The sequence below is a fragment of the Oncorhynchus gorbuscha genome, linkage group LG19 (genome assembly GCF_021184085.1).
Source record: "Oncorhynchus gorbuscha isolate QuinsamMale2020 ecotype Even-year linkage group LG19, OgorEven_v1.0, whole genome shotgun sequence".
Lineage (NCBI taxonomy): Eukaryota > Metazoa > Chordata > Actinopteri > Salmoniformes > Salmonidae > Oncorhynchus > Oncorhynchus gorbuscha.
Genome location: NC_060191.1, coordinates 5,929,853 through 5,954,810, shown reverse-complemented (window position 1 = coordinate 5,954,810; position 24,958 = coordinate 5,929,853). Strand labels below are relative to the sequence as shown.

Sequence of the window (24,958 nt, the reverse complement as noted above, 5' to 3'; positions counted from 1 at the left end):
CCCAAATCTTCACAAATGCCCTATGGTAGGTTATTTTATAGTTTTAATACAATTTTATAATTTAATACAAACCCTATTATGATTCCAAGAAAACCACAACACATGGATTATTATGAATATAAAGACCAATTATTTACAGATTCAAGCCTAAACAAACCAACCAAGTGAACTATGAATAGCCTCCATGCTTGATCGTTTAAAATCCTATTCAAACAGTCTGTACAATTCTGTTATCTACCGGAGGTGTTTCAGAAAAGGTCAAGTCACAATAAAAAGCAATGACTGACTGTTTTTACATCTTGTAATTGACACTAGTGAACTATCAGTATGTAAGTCTCTTCCACTGTGGAGGTGGTGGAACTTGGGTTAAAGGATGAGGGAGTTCTATAAAAAAATGTCTGTTAAAAATGGAATCTTATTCCTGCCCCAGGTGAAGCGGGTTAGCGTTGATTACATTAGTTTTGGAAACGGGCTCCCTCCCTGTCGTGAGCCCAGTGCCCCGTTTTGGCCGACGGTGAAGTCAGCACCTCCAAAAAAAAGTGACAGGTTAATCACATGGAATAGTGAGTAGGATTCTGGGTTTTTACATACACAAATGATTGCTTTTTGATAAAAAGGCTTTATCTGCCTTCAAACTAGTTTGAAAATGTGAACATATGCTGCCTCGGTGACAAGAACGAACGGCGCAGATTACTGTTTGATTTGAGAAGGGCGCTCCTCCCAACCCCGCTTTTTCCCGTTCACATCACGGCCATAGCCTGGTTCATTTAATAGCACTCCCTCAATGCTAACAATACCGCTCCCAGACCCCCAGGTAGTTTGACTATCAGGGGCCAATAGTCTAATGGAGACAGTGAGGACCCTCCCCTACAACCACAGCCTTCTCCTACGCCTGACCATGAAGCATCATGAGGGGCTGCTGTGGCTCCTGGGGAGTCGTATCCTGCGGCTGAGGGAGCGGGCCAGCCGGTCCATGGCACCCATGGTTCCCCCTAGCTCCTTCCTGGAGGTCAGGCCCTCAAGGTTCCCGCTGTACCACATGACCCATCCTCCCAGGGACATGAGCATCAGTAGAGCCCCAGAGTACACCAACAGGTCCCCAAAGTCCTGTCCCTTAATCTCTAATGGGGCAAAGACCCCCACCAGCAGAGCAGACACACCTAGCAGGTCCATCAGTATGGCAAACGCCAGGGCCAGCTTACAGTGGGACAGACCATCATAGTGCTGCGCCATGGTCACTCACCTGGGGGACAGAGAGGTGGAGGTGAGGTGTGTGGCACATTGACAGACATAAATCTTGTACATTGACATTGCTCAGAGTAGAATCACAATAGTCACCTCTGGCAATGATAGGGAGTTTACTAGGCCTACTGGTCGAGTGGGAGGATATTGTATGAACTTAAACATGACACCATGGCATGTATATTCTGTAGCTATTAAAGTACAGCTATGTATGAAATAATGTAACCATGGTCAAATAACTACAGTATGTTATTTAAATATTTACTGTGTCTGTGTATTTAGGCCTACAGTTTAAAAACAACTTTTTATATAACATTGTAGGTTCCTACAATGCTCTTCAACGTATCTTTATTCATAGGAAGAACAGGTGCCACACCTGAGCGCTATGATACTCATTACATTACATTACATTTAAGCACAACCAAGACACTTGTGTTTCGATGCCCGTTAAAAAACGGATTTAAACACAGAAAAAACATAACAGATTAATACTCACCTCAGCACAGGTGCAAATGCGTTTTGATTAGTATCTTTTCAATGCTTATCTCTTACAAATGTAAGTAGAATCCACTCAAACTGTATCCTGCCGGTTCTTCACTGGCAGGTAAAAACAGTGACTCACGAGTGAATGTTACCTGACACCTCTCCACTCCCCCCTCACCTGAACTTTTCTGCACTGACGAATATCATTGGTCCGGTGTCCTTTGGTCAGAGCAGCACTAAACGAAAGCAAGAAAAACCTGTCAAACAATATTTTACTTTTCAATTATTTTCACACTGACATTTATTTTGGAATATGAAATATAATGTATATACTAAACAAAAATATAAATACAACATGCACAAATGTCAACGATTTTACTGAGTTACAGTTCATATAAGGAAATCAGTCAATTGAAATAATTGAATTAGGCTCTAATCATCTGAGACCAGCCACCCACTGGGGAGCCAGGCCCAGACGATCAAAATGAGTTTTTCCCCACATCAGCTGTCCGTCCGGGTGGCTGGTCTCAGATGATCCTGCGGGTGAAGAAGCCAGATGTGGAGTTCCTGAATTGGCGTGGTTACATGTGGTCTGCGGTTGTGAGGAACGTTGGATGTACTGCCAAATTCTCTAAATACGAAGTTGGAGGATTGTGGTAGAGAAATGATAATTAAATTAACTGGCAACATCTCTGGTGGACATTCCTGCAGTTAGCATGCCAATTGCACGCTTGCTCAAAACTTGAAACATCTGTTGCATTGTGTTATGCGACAAAACTGCACATTTTAGAGTGGCCTGATTGTACAGCAGCGCCTTTTCGTTACAAACTACATTTTGGTAAATATTAGACTCTCCCTTAGGTAACCGGAAATGACGGCAAAGGACGTAAACAAGACTTGTAAAATAAACGCTAAATTGTTATTGTTCTAGCTAGGTACGAAAGTGGACAGAATGAACGGGATTTACATGTGAAATACGGTGTTATAACGACTGAATAACGGTTCGTATATCATTGATTTGTAGAGAACTCCACCAGAAAATAGTTTGCGCGTAAAAGAAGCAGTGAGCTTGCTACTAGTAAAATGGCTAGCTGCTGACTATCTAGCTAGCCTGTGTAAGATGAGTCCTTATGACAATTTGATGTGTAGCTAGCTAACGTGTCCATTGTTTATTATAACGCAACATCTTGCAAACTAGCATGTCAGCGACGAACATCGTGTATAATGTGCTAATATAACTTTCTAGTACGCTCGCAAGTGTAACGTTAGACAAAGGGGAATAAAGCGATCTGTGCGAAATAAGTAGGTAATTTATTCTGCATCTCAGCTGAGAATTGCCATACAGTAACTACTTGTAATTACATTTCTAGTGGCATAATTGCATCCACGAATGATTAGTTAGCAAGCTGAAGGCAACACTTCGAAGTTATTACAAAACTGACTGCATACTGTTACATTTGCAACGAAACGTCGTCAATGGGAGTTGTTATCCATCATTGGATGTTGTGTGTCAAATGTAATACATTAATAAACCTGTATTGTTTCTGTACAATGAAGGGTGCACGAGATGCAGGAGGGAAATATTAATGACGCTTTGCCTACCTCCAAGAACCACACAGGCTCCCATCCCATGCAGAGTAAGATTGTGAAATCTGCATCATTGATATAGATGTGTATTAACCTCTTCATGACAAAGTGATAACAGTTATTTATCCATACTAATGCCTACGGTATATTTCTCCCTCTGTAGCTCCGAAGAACGAGGATGCCTATGAAATCTCCATTCCCTTTGAGGAGAACAACTTTGAGCAGCAAGGCTTCTTCAATCAGAATGAGCAGAGTTTTGAAGGTTCATATCAAAGCTTGTATTTCCTACTAGATCAGAACCCATACCATAGATGAATGTAGTTGAACGGCCATCTGGAAGGACAGTCCAGTGAGTCCACTCACCTAGATCAGAACCCATACCATAGATGAATGTAGTTGAATGGCCATCTGGAAGGACAGTCCAGTGAGTCCACTCACCTAGATCAGAACCCATACCATAGATGAATGTAGTTGAATGACCATCTGGAAGGACAGTCCAGTGAGTCCACTCACCTAGATCAGAACCCATACCATAGATGAATGTAGTTGAATGGCCATCTGGAAGGACAGTCCAGTGAGTCCACTCATCTAGTTTCTCCGGTGTGAATCAGTTAGTGATTAAGATGAATCCTAATATTTATTCCCTGACCCTTAACTTCCTGTGTGTGTTTCTCAGAGTCGCCCCCTCCCTCGGGTGCCCCCCCACCAGGCAGCTCGTATCTGCTGATAACCAACCTGCGGACGCAGCTGCAGATCTCCCTGGAGAAGAACTCGTGGCTGCACAAACGCATCGATGACCTGGAGGAGGAGAGGGACTTCCTGCGTTGCCAGCTGGACCGCTTCATCTTCTCTACCAAGACCCAAGGCCATCAGAACCAGGGCCCCAACGAGAGCCAGTACAGCAACGGTGAGAGAGGAGCATGGAGAGGTTTTGGGAAGGAGGATGGACACAACCATGATGTAGAAAGATGTATTGTGATTAGAGAAGTTCTACCGTGCTAACCACACCACCCATGTTGCGTGCACGAGTGCATGTTGCGTGCACGAGTGCATGTTGCGTGCATGTTGCATGCTAAATAAATTGACGCATGTTATTCAATAATTTCATTCCAACTGCTTGTGCACCTCAACCAGCGTCTGCTTAGGCAGGCGCTAAAATAGAACTTGGTTTTATGTGATACTTGATGTGCTGCAAGACCCGCCTCTCCCATCTCATCATTGGTTTTTAGGAGCATATACCCATGTGGGTGATTGAAAGATGGAGGTCCACACCACCATTTGGTGGTGGTAATCTACTTTAAATATGGTTGCCAACCGCCATATAAAACTCCACAAAAGAAGAAGAATGAACAAACAGCCCCACACACAATTTTGTGTGACTCAATATGGGCAAAAAATTATAAAAAGATCCAGAAAAAAAAGGACCATATGCATTTCAGGTAAAATAACATCCCAATGTTTATTTTCTAGGACAAATTAGCTAGCAACAGCAAGCTAGCTAAATGTCCATGAATGTTTCATGTGTGTTTCAACCTGTCCCCAAATTAATATAGTTGGTCCACAGTTGGTTTGGTATTTTAACCTGTATGTCATGAACGCGTCTGGTGGGGATAGACAAAATCCGCAGGTAGACGCACGCACGCGTGGAGCCGGTTTGTCAGCATGTAAGACAACATACTTTTTACAGACATAGATTTATTCTCGGGAACCGTTGTTTTTCCTCCTGCAGGCTATGACTCTAGACGTTTTGAATGGAAGCCGAGGAGAGAGGGGGAGCGGCCAGCTGGTAAGGACTGCTTTATGACCTCACTGGTCCCTTGTTGTTCATGATACATGTATCTAGATCCAGAGCATATTCTATACATTCTCATCACCTCTCACCACTACTGGTCTCAGTTCACTGATCACTCTCATTGATCTTCTCCTTTTGTTAACCCTTTCAGAGCAGAAGTCCGAGCCACAGCGTTTCACATCTCGTCAGATATTCCAGCGAAGACCATCCCCCACTGCCATGGCCCCACCCAAAAACCACACTTCCAGCACGATAGCCAATCAGATGGCCGCGATGAGCTCCATGTACAACTCCGGGGCCTCCCAGAGCCTCTTGCAGGGGCACAGCAGTGGCAGTAGCAGCGCTATTAGAGCCACCATGAGTGACATGAATGCACACGGGAGCGTAGGGCCAGGTAATGGGATCCAGACTAGAGGCCCTACATCGCATTGCTAGCTGTACCGCTAGAGATTCTGGGTTCGAGTCCAGGCTCTGTCGCAGCTGGCCGCGACCGGGAGACCCATGGTTCGGCGCACAATTGGCCCAGCGTTGTCCGGTTTAGGGAAGGGTTTGGCCGGCAGGGATATCCTTGCTTATGTATATTTGAGAAATTCCATTTACTTTTGATACTTAAGTATATTTAAACCCAATACTTTTAGACTTTTACTCAAGTAGTATTTTACTGGGTAACTTTCACTTTTACTTGAGTCATTTTCTAATAAGGTATCTTTACTTTTACACAAGTATGACAATCGGGTACTTTTCCCACCACTAATCAGGACAGTACAGGGGGAAAAATGGACAGTACCAGATGGGACAGGAATGAATGTTCACTTCCGTGACAATCTCTAATCCAAACTATGAGCACCTCTAGTCTATCACCTCTAGTCTATCACCTCTATCACCTCTAGTCTATCACCTCTAGTCTATCACCTCTATCACCTCTAGTCTATCACCTCTATCACCTCTAGTCTATCACCTCTATCACCTCTAGTCTATCACCTCTATCACCTCTAGTCTATCACCTCTAGTCTATCACCTCATCACCTCTAGTCTATCACCTCTAGTCTATCACCTCATCACCTCTAGTCTATCACCTCTATCACCTCTAGTCTATCACCTCTATCACCTCTAGTCTATCACCTCTATCACCTCTAGTCTATCACCTCTATCACCTCTAGTCTATCACCTCATCACCTCTAGTCTATCACCTCATCACCTCTAGTCTATCACCTCTATCACCTCTAGTCTATCACCTCTATCACTTCTAGTCTATCACCTCATCACCTCTAGTCTATCACCTCTATCACCTCTAGTCTATCACCTCTATCACCTCTAGTCTATCACCTCATCCCCTCTAGTCTATCACCTCATCACCTCTAGTCTATCACCTCATCACCTCTAGTCTATCACCTCATCACCTCTAGTCTATCACCTCATCACCTCTATCACCTCATCACTATCACCTCATCACCTCTAGTCTATCACCTCTATCACCTCATCACCTCTATCACCTCATCACCTCTAGTCTATCACCTCTATCACCTCTAGTCTATCACCTCTATCACCTCTAGTCTATCACCTCATCACCTCTAGTCTATCACCTCTATCACCTCTAGTCTATCACCTCTATCACCTCTAGTCTATCACCTCTATCACCTCTAGTCTATCACCTCTATCACCTCTAGTCTATCACCTCTATCACCTCTAGTCTATCACCTCAATCACCTCTAGTCTATCACCTCATCACCTCTAGTCTATCACCTCATCACCTCTAGTCTATCACCTCACTATCACCTCTATCTATCACCTCATCACCTCTAGTCTATCACCTCATCACCTCTAGTCTATCACCTCATCACCTCTAGTCTATCACCTCATCACCTCTAGTCTATCACCTCATCACCTCTAGTCTATCACCTCTAGTCTATCACCTCTATCACCTCTAGTCTATCACCTCTATCACCTCTAGTCTATCACCTCTATCACCTCTAGTCTATCACCTCATCACCTCTAGTCTATCACCTCATCACCTCTAGTCTATCACCTCTATCACCTCTAGTCTATCACCTCTATCACCTCTAGTCTATCACCTCATCACCTCTAGTCTATCACCTCTAGTCTATCACCTCTAGTCTATCACTATCACCTCTATCACACTCTAGTCTATCACCTCATCACCTCTAGTCTATCACCTCTAGTCTATCACCTCTAGTCTATCACCTAGTCTATCACCTCTAGTCTATCACCTCTATCACACCTCTAGTCTATCACCTCATCACCTCTAGTCTATCTCATCACCTCTATCACCTCTATCACCTCTAGTCTATCACCTCTACCTCTAGTCTATCACCTCTATCACCTCTAGTCTATCACCTCTATCACCTCTAGTCTATCACCTCTATCACCTCTAGTCTATCACCTCTAGTCTATCACCTCTAGTCTATCACCTCATCACCTCTAGTCTATCACCTCTAGTCTATCACCTCTATCACCTCTAGTCTATCACCTCTATCACTATCTCTAGTCTATCACCTCTATCACCTCTAGTCTATCACCTCTATCACCTCTAGTCTATCACCTCTAGTCTATCACCTCTAGTCTATCACCTCTATCACCTCTAGTCTATCACCTCTATCACCTCTAGTCTATCACCTCATCACCTCTAGTCTATCGCCTCATCACCTCTAGTCTATCACCTCTAGTCTATCACCTCTAGTCTATCACCTCTATCACCTCTAGTCTATCACCTCTATCACCTCTAGTCTATCACCTCTATCACCTCTAGTCTATCACCTCTATCACCTCTAGTCTATCACCTCATCACCTCTAGTCTATCACCTCATCACCTCTAGTCTATCACCTCATCACCTCTAGTCTATCACCTCATCACCTCTAGTCTATCACCTCATCATCACCTCTAGTCTATCACCTCTAGTCTATCACCTCTATCACCTCTAGTCTATCACCTCTATCACCTCTAGTCTATCACCTCTAGTCTATCACCTCATCACCTCTAGTCTATCACCTCATCACCTCTAGTCTATCACCTCATCACCTCTAGTCTATCACCTCATCACCTCTAGTCTATCACCTCTAGTCTATCACCTCTATCACCTCTAGTCTATCACCTCTATCACCTCTAGTCTATCACCTCATCACCTCTAGTCTATCACCTCTAGTCTATTACCTCATCACCTCTAGTCTATCACCTCATCACCTCTAGTCTATCACCTCTATCACCTCTAGTCTATCACCTCTATCACCTCTCGTCTATCACCTCATCACCTCTAGTCTATCACCTCTAGTCTATCACCTCTAGTCTATCACCTCTATCACCTCTAGTCTATCACCTCATCACCTCTAGTCTATCACCTCTAGTCTATCACCTCTAGTCTATCACCTCTACCACCTCTAGTCTATCACCTCTATCACCTCTAGTCTATCACCTCATCACCTCTAGTCCATCACCTCATCACCTCTAGTCTATCACCTCTAGTCTATCACCTCTATCACCTCTAGTCTATCACCTCTATCACCTCTAGTCTATCACCTCTATCACCTCTAGTCTATCACCTCTATCACCTCTAGTCTATCACCTCATCACCTCTAGTCTATCACCTCTAGTCTATCACCTCTAGTCTATCACCTCTATCACCTCTAGTCTATCACCTCTATCACCTCTAGTCTATCACCTCTATCACCTCTAGTCTATCACCTCTAGTCTATCACCTCTATCACCTCTAGTCTATCACCTCTATCACCTCTAGTCTATCACCTCTAGTCTATCGCCTCATCACCTCTAGTCTATCACCTCTAGTCTATCACCTCTAGTCTATCACCTCTATCACCTCTAGTCTATCACCTCTAGTCTATCACCTCTATCACCTCTAGTCTATCACCTCTATCACCTCTAGTCTATCACCTCTATCACCTCTAGTCTATCACCTCTATCACCTCTAGTCTATCACCTCATCACCTCTAGTCTATCACCTCATCACCTCTAGTCTATCACCTCTATCACCTCTAGTCTATCACCTCATCACCTCTAGTCTATCACCTCATCACCTCTAGTCTATCACCTCATCACCTCTAGTCTATCACCTCATCACCTCTAGTCTATCACCTCTAGTCTATCACCTCTATCACCTCTAGTCTATCACCTCTATCACCTCTAGTCTATCACCTCTATCACCTCTAGTCTATCACCTCTATCACCTCTAGTCTATCACCTCATCACCTCTAGTCTATCACCTCTAGTCTATCACCTCTAGTCTATCACCTCTAGTCTATCACCTCTATCACCTCTAGTCTATCACCTCTATCACCTCTAGTCTATCACCTCTATCACCTCTAGTCTATCACCTCATCACCTCTAGTCTATCACCTCTATCACCTCTAGTCTATCACCTCTATCACCTCTAGTCTATCACCTCTATCACCTCTAGTCTATCACCTCATCACCACCTCTAGTCTATCACCTCTAGTCTATCACCTCTATCACCTCTAGTCTATCACCTCTCATCACCTCTAGTCTATCACCTCTATCACCTCTAGTCTATCACCTCTATCACCTCTAGTCTATCACCTCATCACCTCTAGTCTATCACCTCTATCACCTCTAGTCTATCACCTCTCATCTACCTCTAGTCTATCACCTCTATCACCTCTATCACCTCTAGTCTATCACCTCATCACCTCTATCATCCTCATCACCTCTAGTCTATCACCTCTATCACCTCTATCACCTCTATCACCTCATCACCTCTAGTCTATCACCTCTATCACCTCTAGTCTATCACCTCTATCATCCTCTAGTCTATCACCTCATCACCTCTAGTCTATCACCTCTATCACCTCTAGTCTATCACCTCTATCACCTCTAGTCTATCACCTCATCACCTCTAGTCTATCACCTCTATCACCTCTAGTCTATCACCTCTATCACCTCTAGTCTATCACCTCTATCACCTCTAGTCTATCACCTCTATCACCTCTAGTCTATCACCTCATCACCTCTAGTCTATCACCTCATCACCTCTAGTCTATCACCTCATCACCTCTCGTCTATCACCTCATCACCTCTAGTCTATCACCTCATCACCTCTAGTCTATCACCTCATCACCTCTAGTCTATCACCTCTATCACCTCTAGTCTATCACCTCTATCACCTCTAGTCTATCACCTCTATCACCTCTAGTCTATCACCTCATCACCTCTAGTCTATCACCTCATCACCTCTAGTCTATCACACCTCTATCACCACCTCTAGTCTATCACCTCTATCACCTCTCGTCTATCACCTCATCACCTCTAGTCTATCACCTCTAGTCTATCACCTCTAGTCTATCACCTCTATCACCTCTAGTCTATCACCTCATCACCTCTAGTCTATCACCTCTAGTCTATCACCTCTAGTCTATCACCTCTAGTCTATCACCTCTAGTCTATCACCTCATCACCTCTAGTCTATCACCTCATCACCTCTAGTCTATCACCTCTAGTCTATCACCTCTATCACCTCTAGTCTATCACCTCTATCACCTCTAGTCTATCACCTCTATCACCTCTAGTCTATCACCTCTATCACCTCTAGTCTATCACCTCATCACCTCTAGTCTATCACCTCTAGTCTATCACCTCTATCACCTCTAGTCTATCACCTCTATCACCTCTAGTCTATCACCTCTATCACCTCTAGTCTATCACCTCTAGTCTATCACCTCTAGTCTATCACCTCTATCACCTCTAGTCTATCACCTCTATCACCTCTAGTCTATCACCTCTAGTCTATCACCTCATCACCTCTAGTCTATCGCCTCATCACCTCTAGTCTATCACCTCTAGTCTATCACCTCATCACCTCTAGTCTATCACCTCATCACCTCTAGTCTATCACCTCTAGTCTATCACCTCTATCACCTCTAGTCTATCACCTCTATCACCTCTAGTCTATCACCTCATCACCTCTAGTCTATCACCTCATCACCTCTAGTCTATCACCTCATCACCTCTAGTCTATCACCTCATCACCTCTAGTCTATCACCTCATCACCTCTAGTCTATCACCTCTAGTCTATCACCTCTATCACCTCTAGTCTATCACCTCTATCACCTCTAGTCTATCACCTCATCACCTCTAGTCTATCACCTCTAGTCTATCACCTCATCACCTCTAGTCTATCACCTCATCACCTCTAGTCTATCACCTCTATCACCTCTAGTCTATCACCTCTATCACCTCTCGTCTATCACCTCATCACCTCTAGTCTATCACCTCTCAGTCTACCTCTAGTCTCTAGTCTATCACCTCTAGTCTATCACCTCTATCACCTCTAGTCTATCACCTCATCACCTCTAGTCTATCACCTCTAGTCTATCACCTCTATCTATCACCTCTATCACCTCTAGTCTATCACCTCTATCACCTCTAGTCTATCACCTCATCACCTCTAGTCTATCACCTCATCACCTCTAGTCTATCACCTCTCTAGTCTATCACCTCTATCACCTCTCACCTCTAGTCTATCACCTCTATCACCTCTAGTCTATCACCTCTATCACCTCTAGTCTATCACCTCTATCACCTCTAGTCTATCACCTCATCACCTCTAGTCTATCACCTCTAGTCTATCACCTCTAGTCTATCACCTCTATCACCTCTAGTCTATCACCTCTATCACCTCTAGTCTATCACCTCTATCACCTCTAGTCTATCACCTCTAGTCTATCACCTCTATCACCTAGTCTAGTCTATCACCTCTATCACCTCTAGTCTATCACCTCTAGTCTATCACCTCTATCACCTCTAGCCTCATCACCTCTAGTCTATCACCTCTAGTCTATCACCTCTAGTCTATCACCTCTATCACCTCTAGTCTATCACCTCTAGTCTATCACCTCTATCACCTCTAGTCTATCACCTCTATCACCTCTAGTCTATCACCTCTATCACACCTCTATCACCTCTAGTCTATCACCTCTAGTCTATCACCTCTATCACCTCTAGTCTATCACCTCATCACCTCTAGTCTATCACCTCATCACCTCTAGTCTATCACCTCATCACCTCTAGTCTATCACCTCATCACCTCTAGTCTATCACCTCATCACCTCTAGTCTATCACCTCTAGTCTATCACCTCTATCACCTCTAGTCTATCACCTCTATCACCTCTAGTCTATCACCTCTATCACCTCTAGTCTATCACCTCATCACCTCTAGTCTATCACCTCTATCACCTCTAGTCTATCACCTCTATCACACCTCTCACCTCTAGTCTATCACCTCATCACCTCTAGTCTATCACCTCTATCACCTCTAGTCTATCACCTCATCAGTCTATCACCTCTAGTCTATCACCTCTAGTCTATCACCTCTAGTCTATCACCTCTATCACCTCTAGTCTATCACCTCATCACCTCTAGTCTATCACCTCACCTCGTCTATCACCAATATCACCTCTATCAGCTCTAGTCTAGCACCTCTAGTCTATCACCTCATCACCTCTAGTCTATCACCTCTATCACCTCTAGTCTATCACCTCTATCACCTCTAGTCTATCACCTAATCACCTCTAGTCTATCACCTCATCACCTCTAGTCTATCACCTCTATCACCTCTAGTCTATCACCTCTATCACCTCTCGTCTATCACCAATATCACCTCTATCAGCTCTAGTCTAGCACCTCTATCACCTCTAGTCTATCACCTCTATCACCTCTAGTCTATCACCTCTAGTCTATCACCTCTATCACCTCTAGTCTATCACCTCTATCACCTCTCGTCTATCACCAATATCACCTCTATCAGCTCTAGTCTAGCACCTCTAGTCTAGCACCTCAAGTCTCCCACCTCTAGTCTATCACCTCTAGTCTATCACCAATATCACCTCTATCAACTCTAGTCTACCAACTCTAGTCTAGCACCTCTACCACCTCAAGTCTCCCACCTCTAGTCTATCACCAATATCACCCCTATCAGCTCTAGTCTAGCACCTCCAGCACATCTACTCTAGCACCTCCAGCACATCTACTCTAGCACCTCTATCACCTCTAGTCTTTCACCTCTATCAGCTCTAGTCTAGCACCTCTACCACCTCTAGTCTTTCACCTCTACCACCTCTAGTCTAGCACCTCTATCACATCTACCCTAGCACCTCTATCACCTCTAGCCTAGCACCTCTATTACCTCTCGTCTAGCACCTCTAGTCTAGCACCTCTACCAGCTCTAGTCTATCAGCTCTAGTCTAGCACCTCTTTCAGCTCTAGTCTAGCACGTCTAGTCGAGCACCTCTATCTCCTCTAGTCTATCAGCTCTAGTTTAGTACCTCTTTCACCCCTATCAGCTCTCGTCTTGCATCTCTATCACCTCTATCAGCACTACTCTAGCACCTTTATCAGCTCTAGTCTAGCACCTCTATCAGCACTAGTCTTTCACCTCTATCAGCACTAGTCTTTCACCTCTATCAGCACTAGTCTTTCACTATCAGCACTAGTCTTTCACCTCTATCAGCACTAGTCTTTCATCTCTCTCAGCACTAGTCTTTCACCTCTATCAGCACTAGTCTTTCATCTCTCTCAGCACTAGTCTTTCACCTCTATCAGCACTAGTCTTTCACTATCAGCACTAGTCTTTCACTATCAGCACTAGTCTTTCACTATCAGCTCTAGTCTATCACCTCTATCACCTCTAGTCTATCACCTCTATCACCTCTAGTCTATCACCTCTATCACCTCTAGTCTATCACCTCATCACCTCTAGTCTATCACCAATATCACCTCTAGTCTATCACCTCTATCACCTCTAGTCTATCACCTCTATCACCTCTAGTCTATCACCTCATCACCTCTAGTCTATCACCTCTATCACCTCTAGTCTATCACCTCTATCACCTCTAGTCTATCACCTCTATCACCTCTATCACCTCATCACCTCTATCACCTCATCACCTCTAGTCTATCACCTCTATCACCTCATCACCTCTATCACCTCATCACCTCTAGTCTATCACCTCTATCACCTCTAGTCTATCACCTCTATCACCTCTAGTCTATCACCTCATCACCTCTAGTCTATCACCTCTATCACCTCTAGTCTATCACCTCTATCACCTCTAGTCTATCACCTCATCACCTCTAGTCTATCACCTCTATCACCTCTAGTCTATCACCTCTATCACCTCTAGTCTATCACCTCTATCACCTCTAGTCTATCACCTCATCACCTCTAGTCTATCACCTCATCACCTCTAGTCTATCACCTCATCACCTCTCGTCTATCACCTCATCACCTCTAGTCTATCACCTCATCACCTCTAGTCTATCATCTCTAGTCTATCACCTCTATCACCTCTAGTCTATCACCTCTATCACCTCTAGTCTATCACCTCTATCACCTCTAGTCTATCACCTCTATCACCTCTAGTCTATCACCTCATCACCTCTAGTCTATCACCTCATCACCTCTAGTCTATCACCTCTATCACCTCTAGTCTATCACCTCTATCACCTCTCGTCTATCACCTCATCACCTCTAGTCTATCACCTCTAGTCTATCACCTCTAGTCTATCACCTCTATCACCTCTAGTCTATCACCTCATCACCTCTAGTCTATCACCTCTAGTCTATCACCTCTATCACCTCTAGTCTATCACCTCTATCACCTCTAGTCTATCACCTCATCACCTCTAGTCTATCACCTCATCACCTCTAGTCTATCACCTCTAGTCTATCACCTCTATCACCTCTAGTCTATCACCTCTATCACCTCTAGTCTATCACCTCTATCACCTCTAGTCTATCACCTCATCACCTCTAGTCTATCACCTCTAGTCTATCACCTCTATCACCTCTAGTCTATCACCTCTATCACCTCTAGTCTATCACCTCTATCACCTCTAGTCTATCACCTCTATCACCTCTAGTCTATCACCTCTAGTCTATCACCTCTATCACCTCTAGTCTATCACCTCTATCACCTCTAGTCTATCACCTCTAGTCTATCACCTCATCACCTCTAGTCTATCGCCTCATCACCTCTAGTCTATCACCTCTAGTCTATCACCTCTAGTCTATCACCTCTATCACCTCTAGTCTATCACCTCTATCACCTCTATCACCTCTAGTCTATCACCTCTATCACCTCTAGTCTATCACCTCTATCACCTCTAGTCTATCACCTCTATCACCTCTAGTCTATCACCTCATCACCTCTAGTCTATCACCTCTAGTCTATCACCTCATCACCTCTAGTCTATCACCTCATCACCTCTAGTCTATCACCTCTAGTCTATCACCTCTATCACCTCTCGTCTATCACCTCATCACCTCTAGTCTATCACCTCTAGTCTATCACCTCTAGTCTATCACCTCTATCACCTCTAGTCTATCACCTCATCACCTCTAGTCTATCACCTCTAGTCTATCACCTCTAGTCTATCACCTCTATCACCTCTAGTCTATCACCTCTATCACCTCTAGTCTATCACCTCATCACCTCTAGTCTATCACCTCATCACCTCTAGTCTATCACCTCTAGTCTATCACCTCTATCACCTCTAGTCTATCACCTCTATCACCTCTAGTCTATCACCTCATCACCTCTAGTCTATCACCTCTAGTCTATCACCTCTATCACCTCTAGTCTATCACCTCTATCACTTCTAGTCTATCACCTCTATCACCTCTAGTCTATCACCTCTATCACCTCTAGTCTATCACCTCTATCACCTCTAGTCTATCACCTCTAGTCTATCACCTCTATCACCTCTAGTCTATCACCTCTATCACCTCTAGTCTATCACCTCTAGTCTATCACCTCATCACCTCTAGTCTATCGCCTCATCACCTCTAGTCTATCACCTCTAGTCTATCACCTCTAGTCTATCACCTCTATCACCTCTAGTCTATCACCTCTATCACCTCTAGTCTATCACCTCTATCACCTCTAGTCTATCACCTCTATCACCTCTAGTCTACCACCTCTATCACCTCTAGTCTATCACCTCATCACCTCTAGTCTATCACCTCTATCACCTCTAGTCTATCACCTCATCACCTCTAGTCTATCACCTCATCACCTCTAGTCTATCACCTCATCACCTCTAGTCTATCACCTCATCACCTCTAGTCTATCACCTCATCACCTCTAGTCTATCACCTCATCACCTCTAGTCTATCACCTCTATCACCTCTAGTCTATCACCTCTAGTCTATCACCTCATCACCTCTAGTCTATCGCCTCATCACCTCTAGTCTATCACCTCTAGTCTATCACCTCTAGTCTATCACCTCTATCACCTCTAGTCTATCACCTCTATCACCTCTAGTCTATCACCTCTATCACCTCTAGTCTATCACCTCTATCACCTCTAGTCTATCACCTCTATCACCTCTAGTCTACCACCTCTATCACCTCTAGTCTATCACCTCATCACCTCTAGTCTATCACCTCTATCACCTCTAGTCTATCACCTCATCACCTCTAGTCTATCGCCTCATCACCTCTAGTCTATCACCTCTAGTCTATCACCTCTAGTCTATCACCTCTATCACCTCTAGTCTATCACCTCTATCACCTCTAGTCTATCACCTCTATCACCTCTAGTCTATCACCTCTATCACCTCTAGTCTATCACCTCTATCACCTCTAGTCTATCACCTCATCACCTCTAGTCTATCACCTCATCACCTCTAGTCTATCACCTCATCACCTCTAGTCTATCACCTCATCACCTCTAGTCTATCACCTCTAGTCTATCACCTCTATCACCTCTAGTCTATCACCTCATCACCTCTAGTCTATCACCTCTAGTCTATCACCTCTAGTCTATCACCTCTATCACCTCTAGTCTATCACCTCTATCACGTCTAGTCTATCACCTCTATCACCTCTAGTCTATCACCTCATCACCTCTAGTCTATCACCTCTATCACCTCTAGTCTATCACCTCTATCACCTCTCGTCTATCACCTCATCACCTCTAGTCTATCACCTCTAGTCTATCACCTCTAGTCTATCACCTCTATCACCTCTAGTCTATCACCTCATCACCTCTAGTCTATCACCTCTAGTCTATCACCTCTAGTCTATCACCTCTATCACCTCTAGTCTATCACCTCATCACCTCTAGTCTATCACCTCTCGTCTATCACCAATATCACCTCATCACCTCTAGTCTATCACCTCTAGTCTATCACCTCTATCACCTCTAGTCTATCACCTCTATCACCTCTAGTCTATCACCTCTATCACCTCTAGTCTATCACCTCTAGTCTATCACCTCATCACCTCTAGTCTATCGCCTCATCACCTCTAGTCTATCACCTCTAGTCTATCACCTCTAGTCTATCACCTCTATCACCTCTAGTCTATCACCTCTATCACCTCTAGTCTATCACCTCTATCACCTCTAGTCTATCACCTCTATCACCTCTAGTCTATCACCTCTAGTCTATCACCTCATCACCTCTAGTCTATCACCTCATCACCTCTAGTCTATCACCTCATCACCTCTAGTCTATCACCTCATCACCTCTAGTCTATCACCTCATCACCTCTAGTCTATCACCTCTAGTCTATCACCTCTATCACCTCTAGTCTATCACCTCTATCACCTCTAGTCTATCACCTCTATCACCTCTAGTCTATCACCTCTAGTCTATCACCTCATCACCTCTAGTCTATCGCCTCATCACCTCTAGTCTATCACCTCTAGTCTATCACCTCTAGTCTATCACCTCTATCACCTCTAGTCTATCACCTCTATCACCTCTAGTCTATCACCTCTATCACCTCTAGTCTATCACCTCTATCACCTCTAGTCTATCACCTCATCACCTCTAGTCTATCACCTCATCACCTCTAGTCTATCACCTCATCACCTCTAGTCTATCACCTCATCACCTCTAGTCTATCACCTCTAGTCTATCACCTCTATCACCTCTAGTCTATCACCTCATCACCTCTAGTCTATCACCTCTAGTCTATCACCTCTAGTCTATCACCTCTATCACCTCTAGTCTATCACCTCTATCACGTCTAGTCTATCACCTCTATCACCTCTAGTCTATCACCTCATCACCTCTAGTCTATCACCTCTATCACCTCTAGTCTATCACCTCTATCACCTCTCGTCTATCACCTCATCACCTCTAGTCTATCACCTCTAGTCTATCACCTCTAGTCTATCACCTCATCACCTCTAGTCTATCACCTCTAGTCTATCACCTCTAGTCTATCACCTCTATCACCTCTAGTCTATCACCTCATCACCTCTAGTCTATCACCTCTCGTCTATCACCAATATCACCTCTATCAGCTCTAGTCTAGCACCTCTAGTCTATCACCTCATCACCTCTAGTCTATCACCTCTATCACCTCTAGTCTATCACCTCTATCACCTCTAGTCTATCACCTAATCACCTCTAGTCTATCACCTCATCACCTCTAGTCTATCACCTCTATCACCTCTAGTCTATCACCTCTATCACCTCTCGTCTATCACCAATATCACCTCTATCAGCTCTAGTCTAGCACCTCTATCACCTCTAGTCTATCACCTCTATCACCTCTAGTCTATCACCTCTAGTCTATCACCTCTATCACCTCTAGTCTATCACCTCTATCACCTCTCGTCTATCACCAATATCACCTCTATCAGCTCTAGTCTAGCACCTCTAGTCTAGCACCTCAAGTCTCCCACCTCTAGTCTATCACCTCTAGTCTATCACCAATATCACCTCTATCAACTCTAGTCTACCAACTCTAGTCTAGCACCTCTACCACCTCAAGTCTATCACCAATATCACCCCTATCAGCTCTAGTCTAGCACCTCCAGCACATCTACTCTAGCACCTCCAGCACATCTACTCTAGCACCTCTATCACCTCTAGTCTTTCACCTCTATCAGCTCTAGTCTAGCACCTCTACCACCTCTAGTCTTTCACCTCTACCACCTCTAGTCTAGCACCTCTATCACATCTACCCTAGCACCTCTATCACCTCTAGCCTAGCACCTCTATTACCTCTCGTCTAGCACCTCTAGTCTAGCACCTCTACCAGCTCTAGTCTATCAGCTCTAGTCTAGCACCTCTTTCAGCTCTAGTCTAGCACGTCTAGTCGAGCACCTCTATCTCCTCTAGTCTATCAGCTCTAGTTTAGTACCTCTTTCACCCCTATCAGCTCTCGTCTTGCATCTCTATCACCTCTATCAGCACTACTCTAGCACCTTTATCAGCTCTAGTCTAGCACCTCTATCAGCACTAGTCTTTCACCTCTATCAGCACTAGTCTTTCACCTCTATCAGCACTAGTCTTTCACTATCAGCACTAGTCTTTCACCTCTATCAGCACTAGTCTTTCATCTCTCTCAGCACTAGTCTTTCACCTCTATCAGCACTAGTCTTTCATCTCTCTCAGCACTAGTCTTTCACCTCTATCAGCACTAGTCTTTCACTATCAGCACTAGTCTTTCACTATCAGCACTAGTCTTTCACTATCAGCACTAGTCTTTCACCTCTATCAGCACTAGTCTAGAGGTGATAGTGGTCCTGTGTAGCTCAGTTGGTAGAGCATGGCGCTTGTAACGCCAGGGTAGTGGGTTCGATCCCCGGGACCACCCATACGTAGAATGTATGCACACATGACTGTAAGTCGCTTTGGATAAAAGCGTCTGCTAAATGGCATATATTATTATTATTATTATTATATTACCTCTATCAGCACTAGTCTTTCACCTCTATCAGCACTAGTCTTTCACCTCTATCAGCACTAGTCTTTCACCTCTAGTCTAGCACCTCTATCACATCTACCCTAGCACCTCTATCACCTCTAGCCTAGCACCTCTATTACCTCTCGTCTAGCACCTCTAGTCTAGCACCTCTAGTCTAAAGTTGTTTTTTTTCAGGTCTTGTTTGTCTGTTCAGATTCCCTGTCCCTCCTGGGGGAGGCCGAGGAGTTCCTGGAGCAGGATGGCTACATGAACGAGGAGGAAATGATTTCAGGAGAGGAGGTGATGTCCGAGGGCATGAGCAGCGGTGGGCACCCAGGGATGAAGAGGAGGCGGGTCTTCCGATTCACCAGGGAGAGGCAGAGAGGTGAGGGACAATGGCAGCCATGTAACTCAAATCAAATCAAATGTATTTATATAGCCCTTCGTACATCAGCTGATATCTCAAAGTGCTGTACAGAAACCCAGCCTAAAACCCCAAACAGCAAGCAATGCAGGTGTAGAAGCACGGTGGCTAGGAAAAACTCCCTAGAAAGGCCAAAACCTAGGAAGAAACCTAGAGAGGAACCAGGCTATGTGGGGTGGCCAGTCCTCTTCTGGCTGTGCCGGGTGGAGATTATAACAGAACATGGCCAAGATGTTCAAATGTTCATAAATGACCAGCATGGTCGAATAATAATAAGGCAGAACAGTTGAAACTGGAGCAGCAGCAGTCAGGTGGACTGGGGACAGCAAGGAGTCATCATGTCAGGTCGTCCTGGGGCATGGTCCTAGGGCTCAGGTCAGTTAAAACTGGAGCAGCAGCATGGCCAGGTGGACTGGGGACAGCAAAGAATCATCATGTCAGGTATTCCTGGGGAATGGTCCTAGGGCTCAGGTCCTCCGAGAGAGAGAAAGAAAGAAGGAGAGAATTAGAGAACGCACACTTAGATTCACACAGGACACCGAATAGGACAGGAGAAGTACTCCAGATATAACAAACTGACCCTAGCCCCCCGACACAAACTACTGCAGCATAAATACTGGAGGCTGAGACAGGAGGGGTCAGGAGACACTGTGGCCCCATCCGAGGACACCCGGACAGGGCCAAACAGGAAGGATATAACCCCACCCACTTTGCCAAAGCACAGCCCCCACACCACTAGAGGGATATCTTCAACCACCAACTTACCATCCTGAGACAAGGCTGAGTATAGCCCACAAAGATCTCCGCCACGGCACAACCCAGACAGGATGACCACAACAGTGAATCAACCCACTCAGGTGACGCACCCCCTGCAGGGACGGCATGAGAGAGCCCCAGTAAGCCAGTGACTCAGCCCCTGTAATAGGGTTAGAGGCAGAGAATCCCAGTGGAAAGAGGGTAACCGGCCAGGCAGAGACAGCAAGGGCGGTTCGTTGCTCCAGAGCCTTTCCGTTCACCTTCCCACTCCTGGGCCAGACTACACTCAATCATATGACCCACTGAAGAGATGAGTCTTCAGTAAAGACTTAAAGGTTGAGACCGAGTTTGCGTCTCTGACATGGGTAGGCAGACCGTTCCATAAAAATGGAGCTCTATAGGAGAAAGCCCTGCCTCCAGCTGTTTGCTTAGAAATTCTAGGGACAATTAGGAGGCCTGCGTCTTGTGACCGTAGCATACGTGTAGGTATGTACGGCAGGACCAAATCAGAGAGATAGGTAGGAGCAAGCCCATGTAATGCTTTGTAGGTTAGCAGTAAAACCTTGAAATCAGCCCTTGCTTTGACAGGAAGCCAGTGTAGAGAGGCTAGTACTGGAGTAATATGATAATTTTTTTTGGTTCTAGTCAGGATTCTAGCAGCCGTATTTAGCACTAACTGAAGTTTATTTAGTGCTTTATCCGGGTAGCCGGAAAGTAGAGCATTGCAGTAGTCTAACCTAGAAGTGACAAAAGCATGGATTAATTTTTCTGCATCATTTTTGGACAGAAAGTTTCTGATTTTTGCAATATTACGTAGATGGAAAAAAGCTGTCCTCGAAATGGTCTTGATATGTTCTTCAAAAGAGAGATCAGGGTCCAGAGTAACGCCGAGGTCCTTCACAGTTTTATTTGAGACGACTGTACAACCATTTAGATTAATTGTCAGTTTCTTGGGACCTAGAACAAGCATCTCTGTTTTGTCCGAGTTTAATAGTAGAAAGTTTGCAGCCATCCACTTCCTTATGTCTGAAACACATGCTTCTAGCGAGGGCAATTTTGGGGCTTCACCATGTTTCATTGAAATGTACAGCTGTGTGTCATCCGCATAGCAGTGAAAGTTAATATTATGTTTTCGAATAACATCCCCAAGAGGTAAAATGTATAGTGAAAACAATAGTGGTCCTAAAACGGAACCTTGAGGAACACCAAAATTTACAGTTGATTTGTCAGAGGACAAACCATTCACATGTTACTCATGCCATGTTCCAATGCTTTGGAAATGCTTCTTTCCTTCCTTCCTCAAAGTAGGCCTAATCAATCCCCACCTCCCTCCATCTCCTCCCCCTCTAGTCAAAGACGCTGCAGGGGTTCTGTTTCGCTACAAGAAGATCCTGCTGACCTACCAGCGGCTGAAGAACATGTCTAAGGCCTTCCAGATCCACGGCGTAGACCGCAACACGGTGGCCTCCACCACGCCCATCGCTGAGATGCTGCTGGTGGCCCCGGAGAAGGTGGCGGAGGTGGGCGAGTTTGACCCGTCCAAGGAGAAGCTGCTGGATTACGCACGGCGCTGCTACGTCGCCCTGGACGAGGAGACGCTAAGCAGGGTGCAGGCCCTGAAGAAGAACAACCTGCTACTACCCATCTCCTACAGGTTCAGACACTGATGGGGGGAGGGACGCTGGGGACGAGGGGAATCTGGAGGCCAAGGGGATGAGGGGAATCTGGGGGAATTTGGGGGATGGGGGGGGTGCTCTGGGGGGAGGAGGGCTTCATTTTGTCATGGAGAAGAGCAGGCTGGGACTTTTGGAGAAGGTCATCACTCAACCATCTCCCTAAGATTCAGAAATTTATGGAAAGTTCAGATTTGTGTATGGGAGCGCTGGATATGTAGGGGGAGGTTGTTGCCCATCCCATACACAGAATCTGTTTTCTATTCTTAAATATTTGTTCAGAATCCTTTTGAAGCTGAGGTAATGAACTATAGCATTCCTTATTTCTCACCAGAGTACTATTGAACTTTGTAGTACTTTATTTCAGTGCAATTTTGACACGTAGGGCCCCATTTTGCTCATGCCAAAAATTGGTGCTATTGTCTGAAGAGGCCTGCTACTCCCAAATACTTACATTAGCAGCATGAAGGTACAGTGACCAAATTATAGATTTGTAGCATTCCAAACTATCTCTTTATTTTCATCACACTTGAAATAAGTGCCATGCTGACTATTTGAGGTAATACGGTCTTTTCTGACGATCATCTATTTTGAGCTGTCAGAATTTCACCTTTTAGTGTCTTCATGTAAAAGTGGTGTCATATTCTGCACCCTCACAAAAGCAATGTCAATACTATACATCTTTATTTACAGATAAATGTTTGTTGTTTGGATAACATTCTCTCATCTTTTTCCTAGCACTTCAAAAACAAATGTTTTATTTGTGCACTTAAATGATGACCTTATTTAGATATTTAAAAAAGCCCACACCCAGTGATTTTGGATCTGTCTCTCATTTCTCCAGGTTGAAAGGAGGAGAGGATTCTCTTAAAGAGAAGGAAACTCACGCGACCACAAACTGAACAAAGCAAAGAGTAGTTGCACACTCTATTGCTCAGATTCCATCCTTTAGTAGAATCATTCCAGTGTTCTGTCAGAAAGCTTCCAGGTTCTGAAACAAAGGAAGTTAGCTAGCTGACTGACCACTGGTGTTGTGTCTGCACCAGAACAACAGAATAAGCAGATATTCTTTGCTTTGGAAGAAGGATGGGGACAGTTTTGGGGACAGTTCTACTGTGAGGCTAAGCTGTTGTACCACAAATACATCACTTTTTTTTGTTGCACCAGAATATATTCTGTCAATGTTAAAGTGCCACTGTAGCATACAGTTGTGAGATGTGTCATTTGACTGAAGTGTGGTGTAGTATAACATCACGTACCCTTTGTACTGTGCTACGAAGATGAGTTTTTTACTATAATAGTAGTATGATTTACTGTGCTATTTCACCATCAGTTGAGAGTTGTGCTTTATTTTTTCAGTCCTATACTGCAATACTTTGTTTGCTTGGGAATAATTTATTACAATTAGATTGCATACTATTAGGTTTATCTTTTTTTGTGTTCCAATAAGCTCAGTGATTTCCACAAAAGAGACAAAATACAAAATGTTGATTTTTATTTGAACATGTCTATGTAAATCAATATCAATCACCAGTTCCCCATTACAATTGCATGTGAAATTAACTCTTGTCGGTCAGTTGTTTAGACAGAGCTGTTGTTGAACTTAATAATGATGTTAAAAAAACAATAGCAGTAGTATTGGCGATGGTGTAATATAGTGGTATATTGTGTGTGTGTTATACTGAAACTGGTACAAGGAATTGCTGAGACCCCAGGTTGTCTGAGTGTGTGAAAGGGTACCTCTCACTTTAAACTTCATGTCTTACTTATTCACAACACAAACTCACCCAGGGACGGGTATCAGTGTGTACAACTGCTGAAATCATGTTATGTTCCAACACCTTTTATACGGGTCAGAGATGTCATTTTTACCAATCATTTACTGAAAGGTACCGTACAACCTGTATCATTTAAGATACCGGTCTCTGTGTGCAGCATTTCAAAAATGTTTAATATTGTATTTCTCTTCAAGAATAATGAGGAGTAGCCTGTAATTCATTGATTATGATTATACAAATTGTATGGACTGTAAAAATAGAAATGCCATTAAAGCATTTGATTTCTTAAAAAATCCTGATTTGACTTATGTTTCTCTCTGAGTGTGTGGAAAGGGAGATGCTAGAGGAAAAAACATATGCAGTGGAACTGGGTCAAACTCCTTTCTGTTGTAATCACAGATCTCAGAGGTTGTTTCTGAAATCAATAAATGACTTAAATGTAAATGTAATAATGTGAAATCTAGCTTTCACGTATCCAATGCCAAATATAATGTCCAATGTAATAACTTGTTTGGTGCTAGAGCAAAGAT

The 24,958-nt window shown here is 44.2% G+C and overlaps 2 protein-coding genes across 5 annotated transcripts; one reads left to right on the top strand and one right to left on the bottom strand.

Annotated features, from left to right (window-relative positions):
- Positions 1 to 26: 26 nt before the first annotated feature.
- LOC124005129 (transmembrane protein 238-like) lies at positions 27 to 2,283 on the bottom strand. 2 transcript variants are annotated; one of them, XM_046314096.1, is made up of 3 exons: positions 2,226 to 2,283; positions 1,904 to 1,961; positions 27 to 1,243 (listed from the first exon to the last, which is right to left on the bottom strand). In XM_046314096.1, the coding sequence occupies exon 3, from the start codon at positions 1,231 to 1,233 to the stop codon at positions 907 to 909; it is 327 nt and encodes a 108-aa protein (XP_046170052.1). In that variant the 5' UTR covers positions 1,234 to 1,243; positions 1,904 to 1,961; positions 2,226 to 2,283; the 3' UTR covers positions 27 to 906. The 2 variants fall into 2 exon arrangements, with proteins under 2 accessions (XP_046170052.1, XP_046170053.1); XM_046314097.1 differs by lacking the exons at positions 1,904 to 1,961; positions 2,226 to 2,283 and adding an exon at positions 1,739 to 1,874.
- On the top strand, positions 2,253 to 24,721 carry LOC124005128 (coiled-coil domain-containing protein 106-like). Of its 3 annotated transcripts, none has more exons than XM_046314092.1 (9): positions 2,253 to 2,381; positions 3,283 to 3,362; positions 3,476 to 3,574; positions 3,989 to 4,219; positions 5,042 to 5,098; positions 5,256 to 5,498; positions 20,012 to 20,182; positions 22,328 to 22,631; positions 23,495 to 24,721. In XM_046314092.1, the coding sequence occupies exons 1-9, from the start codon at positions 2,257 to 2,259 to the stop codon at positions 23,550 to 23,552; spliced, it is 1,368 nt and encodes a 455-aa protein (XP_046170048.1). In that variant the 5' UTR covers positions 2,253 to 2,256; the 3' UTR covers positions 23,553 to 24,721. The 3 variants fall into 3 exon arrangements, with proteins under 3 accessions (XP_046170048.1, XP_046170051.1, XP_046170049.1); XM_046314093.1 differs by lacking the exon at positions 2,253 to 2,381 and adding an exon at positions 2,572 to 2,726; XM_046314095.1 differs by lacking the exon at positions 23,495 to 24,721 and having other exon boundaries at positions 19,993 to 20,182; positions 22,328 to 22,555.
- The last annotated feature ends 237 nt before the right edge of the window (positions 24,722 to 24,958 follow it).

Coding starts and splice junctions, on each gene's coding strand:
- LOC124005128 (XM_046314092.1), top strand. CDS start 2,257: ATGATCCTGCGGGTGAAGAAGCCAGATGTGGAGTTCCTGAATTGGCGT. Junction 5,099..5,255: donor AGAGGGGGAGCGGCCAGCTG/GTAAGGACTGCT, acceptor TAACCCTTTCAG/AGCAGAAGTCCGAGCCACAG. Junction 20,183..22,327: donor CACCAGGGAGAGGCAGAGAG/GTGAGGGACAAT, acceptor CTCCCCCTCTAG/TCAAAGACGCTGCAGGGGTT.
- LOC124005129 (XM_046314096.1), bottom strand. CDS start 1,233: ATGGCGCAGCACTATGATGGTCTGTCCCACTGTAAGCTGGCCCTGGCG.